General features: G+C 36.7%; 1 protein-coding gene across 4 annotated transcripts; it reads left to right on the forward strand.

Moving 5' to 3' along the window:
• LOC109840209 (serine/threonine-protein kinase D6PKL1-like) lies at positions 306-5,454 on the forward strand. Of its 4 annotated transcripts, none has more exons than XM_020408763.1 (3): positions 306-559; positions 1,534-2,618; positions 4,448-5,454. In XM_020408763.1, exons 2-3 carry the CDS (start codon positions 1,657-1,659, stop codon positions 5,343-5,345), a joined length of 1,860 nt encoding a protein of 619 aa, XP_020264352.1. In that variant the 5' UTR covers positions 306-559; positions 1,534-1,656; the 3' UTR covers positions 5,346-5,454. The 4 variants fall into 4 exon arrangements, with proteins under 4 accessions (XP_020264352.1, XP_020264351.1, XP_020264354.1 ...); XM_020408762.1 differs by having other exon boundaries at positions 1,540-2,618; XM_020408765.1 differs by lacking the exon at positions 306-559 and adding an exon at positions 587-920.

Here is a 5,765-nt window from a genome sequence, read left to right on the forward strand (position 1 = left end):
CCACTTTCTGGCCACGAAACTGACATGACGAGAAAGTGGGTCGATTTTGATAAATAAGTTTGGATACAGTCGATTTTTAGAATTAAAAATTTGAAGGAGTTTATTTCAAAATTTTCTTCTTAACATAAAACATTAGATTTAATGGAATGAGATATTCTCTTTAGATCCAACTTCATCAAAGTTGAGTGACCTATCAAAATTTCCATAATTTGAGAGACTACAATGAAATTATGAAAGATGTGGGGGACCAATGTCTGATACCTGAGTAATTTGGATTTTGGACGAGGGGGGAACAAAAGATAGAGAGCTTTGCTCTTTAGTTTTGACCCTGCATAAGAAAGAGACTACCTCACCTCACTCACTCTCTTTTACTTACATAGAAAGAACCAAATCTAAACACACTCCCAAACTCTTGAGCACTTTTTAATACTTTCCTTTTTTTATTTCTTTTTCTCTTCTCCTTTCTTTTTCTTTTGCTCCTCTTTCCTCTCCTCTTCAGCCATGACCATTTACTTCATCCAAAGCTAAAGCTTGAAAAGGTGTGATCTTTGTGAACAAGGTATTATTTGGGTCGCCTGCATCTTTTCCTCTCACTTTATGTTATTTCTTTTTACTTTTTTGCAGTTGGGCATTGTCCATTTTGTATTAAGTTTGGATCTATAGTCGATGAGATCTTTGTGGGCATGAATGATAATTTGAGTACTTTCTATAGTGCTATTTTGTTTTTATTGCTATTCTTGGAAAGATTTGATCTTGAAGTAGTTGGTTCTGTTGCCTGGTCTCTTTCACATATTTCTCATCTTTTTGAATGTTAAGATTTTGGGGTTTCCTAAAAAACTTCTGCACAAGGGGGACGAGATTCGTTCTTCATCAGTTTGCATCTGGGTCTTAACTACAAAAAGAATTGTGCGTTTTCTAAGGTGGGTTTTTGTTAACCTTTTACTTTATTGTGGAAAGTTTGGATCTTGATGTGATTCAGTGATCGTATGTGGTCTACTTTGTTCGTGGCTATTTACTCTCAACTGCTTTTGCCCCAAATTTCTTGTTGTTTTCTTTTTAACACCTTGTGAGCTGTGTTCCGATAAATTTTGGGGTTGCTTTGCTTCTTACAAATTCGGTGGTTACTTTTCTTCTTCCTCCTCTCTTTGTTATTGAAAACCCTTGATCTTTGCAAACACTGATGATAGACTTGTGAGGGAATTGAGTCTAGCAGAGAATGTATATTGAATATTATCGCATATGTATGTTTCTTTACTTCTTTAATTTCAGAGATGTGATGTTTCACCAAAGATTGTTAATTGGTCTTGTTATTAGGTTACTCTCTTATTAGATTTCTAACCTTGATATCCGATATGAGATTGCATTAAAAAAAAACATTTTGTAGTATTTGGCGTTCTCTTCTTTAATTGTTCATTTCTGAATTAGAGCACTTTGTTTAGGTCAATGTTCAGTGTAATGTTAGAGATTGATATACTGTTATCTTATGAAAACTATGGGTTTGTTTTCTTTGCTTAGTTCATGATTTTGTGACAGGTGCAGATCTAATTCTGATGGATTCCACCTTGGAGTTGAATTGGTGTTTAGTTTGTACTAGTCAATGGAGGTTACTATTGGCTGGTTTACACTGATACAAAAATAGAGATATTGCTTGCATCAATGGCTTCAAAGTCCATCCCGAAATCCACGTCTCAGCAAAAATCCAGCAACCAAACAGGTTCTCTCAGGCTTCCACCTTCACAGATTCCTAAGCTAAACAAATCAGAGCCCCTGCCAGAAAGAGGATTATCGAATCCCAGCAATCAAATCACACCAAAGAAAACTAACACAGAGGCATTAGAATCCCCGAAACCAAATCACAGTCGAAAGGAATCTGCTGACACTTCATCTACCTTATTTGACATTACTTCTTCAAAGACTACGACTTCTTCAGAACCTACTTCAAATGAAAATACGAAACAGTCTTCTGAACAAGAAGATACAGTGGAATCACCTCACATCAATGGAGACGAAGAACAGAAAAACTCTGAGCAAAGCAGCGTAAAGGATAGTTCAGTTTCTGCCAAATTTAGTGATGGCACTAGCAGCCTGACAAAAACTAGCGGAAGTGCTAAGATTAGTGATCGGGCTGATTTCAATGATAGTGGAAAGAGTAGCATGTGCCGACCCAGTACAAGCAGTGATATAAGCGATGAGAGCTCTTGTAGTAGTTTGAGTAGCAGCGTTAGCAAACCTCATAAAGGGAATGACTCGAGATGGGAAGCAGTTCAAATGGTTCGAGCTAGAGATGGGATTCTAGGTTTGAATCATTTCAGGCTTTTAAAGAAGCTGGGTTGTGGTGATATTGGTAGTGTATATTTGTCAGAGTTGGGTGGAACAAAGTGTTATTTTGCAATGAAGGTAATGGATAAGGGATCTTTGGCGAGTAGGAAGAAGTTGCTTAGAGCTCAGACTGAGAGGGAAATACTGCAATGCTTGGATCATCCATTTCTTCCAACATTATATACCCACTTTGAGACTGATAAATTCTCATGTTTGGTAATGGAATTCTGCCCTGGTGGAGATTTACATACTCTTCGGCAAAGGCAGCCTGGGAAGCATTTTTCGGAACTAGCTGTAAAGTATGCACATCTATTCTATGCTCTAATCTCTATTTTGCAAAAAATTGATTGTGGTATAGGGTTATCTTTTAATCATTTGCAAATATGTTTATCTTTCTTTATTGCTTGTATTGCTTGAACTTTGTTCACTCACTTTTTTATTGATTTGATTACATGCCATCTTGTCATTCAGATGTACTGTATTATCACATTGCTTGTTTTGGAATCATGGCATATTTTAAGCATTTGATTTATTTATAGATGATGGGTAACCTATATCGTAAACTTAATTTAGAAGATCTTCTCTAGTTATTATATAGTGATTCTTTTTGGTCTTTCATCGTTGTTTCTTTAAGCTAATATAATCTGTCCTAGTCAACAAAGATTATTGAGCAGTAATCGATAGTGTTTTTGGATTATGATGATAACCCATGTTTGGCTCTCTTCATTGAGATATTATCTGTTAATTAAGAAAATACCAGTTTCATTGGATGGTTAAAACCGAGCCTAGAAGAGAAACAGATGAATTGGATTGCTTCATTGGGTAAGTGTATGCCACTTGTCACTGGTACTTAATATTAAAATGATTATTTCAATGCAATTGTTAGACTATAAAATTATAACTCTTTTAACTCATGACCACAACTTTAGAGTTTTAGTGTAATGACTTGGTTCTTTTACTTGGCACTGGAGCAAATGGGATTCAAAGCCCAGTGGTGAATTTATAGCGGATTTTCAAGAAACAGATACTCCTGCGTGACTCCAGTTTTCGCTCCATAGAAAGGGCCCTCAACCTGCGGGTTATGTTAGAATATAAGATTATAACCTTCAAGTCTCATTACCACTTTAGAGTTTTAGTATAATGGCAGAGTCCTTTGATAGTAACGAACCTATTAAGACCTAATATCAATTGTTAATCATTGGATTATACCGTCTCTCATAAATCACTTAATATTTACAAATGAGAGGGTAGCATGTTCCTACAGAAGACGAGATAAAGGGGTTGAAGCCTCCAGCATAGTTGAATGTGAAATTCTATAATTCTATCATTTTTTCTTGCTGGATGACTTAAATTTGCTTGTCAAGCAAAAATGAGAAATTTAATGAAGCCATGAACAATTGACATAGATAAGTGCCTAAGATCAATAGCTAAAGTAGAAATGAAAATCAAAATTGTGAAATTATTGAGCGGAATAATGTCAGGTTCTATAAATGGTCAAAATCATGAAATGTTTTTTGAATGATCTTAACCAAATTTGTTGATTTCTTAATGATGTGTACGCTAGAGACCTGTTAAATGAATGCGTAGTAGTTGAACATTTCTATTATGTAACAGTGCTGGGATATAACCTTTTCCTTCTATTTTTCATTTTGAAAGCTATAATACGTATGAAAATGCATCAGATAAGACATTGTCTTAAGGTTTATTATGATATAAGAAATGGGATGCATTCTGTTTACTGAAAAATAAAAAATGTAAACACTAGAACAAATGATTTATAAAATTTTCTAAATTGCTGAAAGCCTGAAATGTTAATGTTTGTCAAATGATACTAGCAAGCCAACTATTTAAGGACAATGCTTGACATTTTATACGAATTTGTCTAAGTACATATATTCTCTTCTGCTATGGTTGTAATCATCATTCATGTCCCTCTCATACTACCCTAACGGCATTTTAGTTACTATCTTTATGATGCATTTTTGTCCTAGTCCATTTCTATGAGCAGTCCTTGAAAAAAAGTCAATAGCATGTTATCTTCATCTAGCCTTCTCATTATTATCTGCAGTTTCTTCTATAGCTTGTTCTTTTTTCCCTTTGTGATATCTTTGATTCAAACATATTTCAGGTTCTACGTGGCCGAGGTCCTTCTTGCACTTGAATATCTACACATGCTTGGTATCGTATACCGAGATCTCAAGCCAGAGAATGTTCTCGTGCGTGAAGATGGACACATCATGCTCTCTGATTTTGACCTCTCACTCCGTTGCACTGTGAGTCCCACCCTCATCAAATCCTCCAACCCTGATTCTGACTCCTTCCGCCGCTCGAACCCAGCTCCAGTCTACTGCATACAACCAGCCTGCATTGAGCCTCCATCTTGTATAGTCACCCCCACTTGCTTCTCCCCTCGCGGGTTTTTCTCTTCCAAATCCAAAAAAGCCCAATCCAAACCTAAGCCCAAAACCAAACCCAAGGCTGAAATAGGCAACCAAGTCAGCCCGTTACCTGAGCTCATTGCAGAGCCCACCGATGCACGCTCCATGTCCTTTGTTGGCACTCACGAGTACTTAGCACCCGAGATCATTAAAGGTGAGGGTCATGGTAGTGCTGTAGACTGGTGGACCTTTGGTATTTTTCTGTACGAGCTTTTGTTTGGGAAAACTCCCTTTAAAGGATCAGGCAATAGAGCTACATTGTTTAATGTAGTTGGGCAGCCATTGAGGTTTCCCGAGTCGCCGATGGTGAGCTTTTCAGCTAGAGATCTTATCAGAGGGTTACTGGTGAAGGAGCCTCAGCATCGGTTAGCTTACAAGAGAGGAGCTACTGAGATAAAGCAGCATGCCTTCTTTGAAGGAGTTAATTGGGCTTTGATACGGTGTGCAAGCCCACCTGAGATTCCAAAAATGGTGGAGATTGAACGAACTCCGGTGGTTGCGTCTTCAAGTGAGAAGGTTGCAGCAGTGGCCGCTGCTGGTGGTGATCAGAAGATGCCTGAAAACTATTTGGAGTTTGATTTCTTTTAGTACTTCAGTTTCGGGGGGAGACTGTTCAGTTTAAAATTTGTATTCATCAGTGAATTGAATGTTTGTAATATTTTATGTTGTTGATTTGAAGATGTTTTTTTTCCTCTTCCTTTTTTACTTGATCGCGGAAAGCTTTAAATACATGTTAGATTCATCAGGTGCATATTGAAATCACTTGAACCAAAAGCTATATGAAAATATTCTGAACTGTTCTAAAATCCGTTCATAATTCGTACAGTATTGCAACTTGAATTTCTCTTAAGAATATTAACAAACTTTGTTTTAGATTTTAGATTTTAGTTATTTGCAAATTACAGTTGACGGGACTCAGTATAAAGTTCAAAAGGATTTTATGAGATACCTTGAAGTTCAAGGAGGTTATGTGATAAACTCTCTAAAGTTCGGGGGTTGTGCGATATT

Source organism: Asparagus officinalis, chromosome 5 (assembly GCF_001876935.1).
Source record: "Asparagus officinalis chromosome 5, Aspof.V1, whole genome shotgun sequence".
In the NCBI taxonomy this organism is placed as follows: Eukaryota; Viridiplantae; Streptophyta; class Magnoliopsida; order Asparagales; family Asparagaceae; genus Asparagus; species Asparagus officinalis.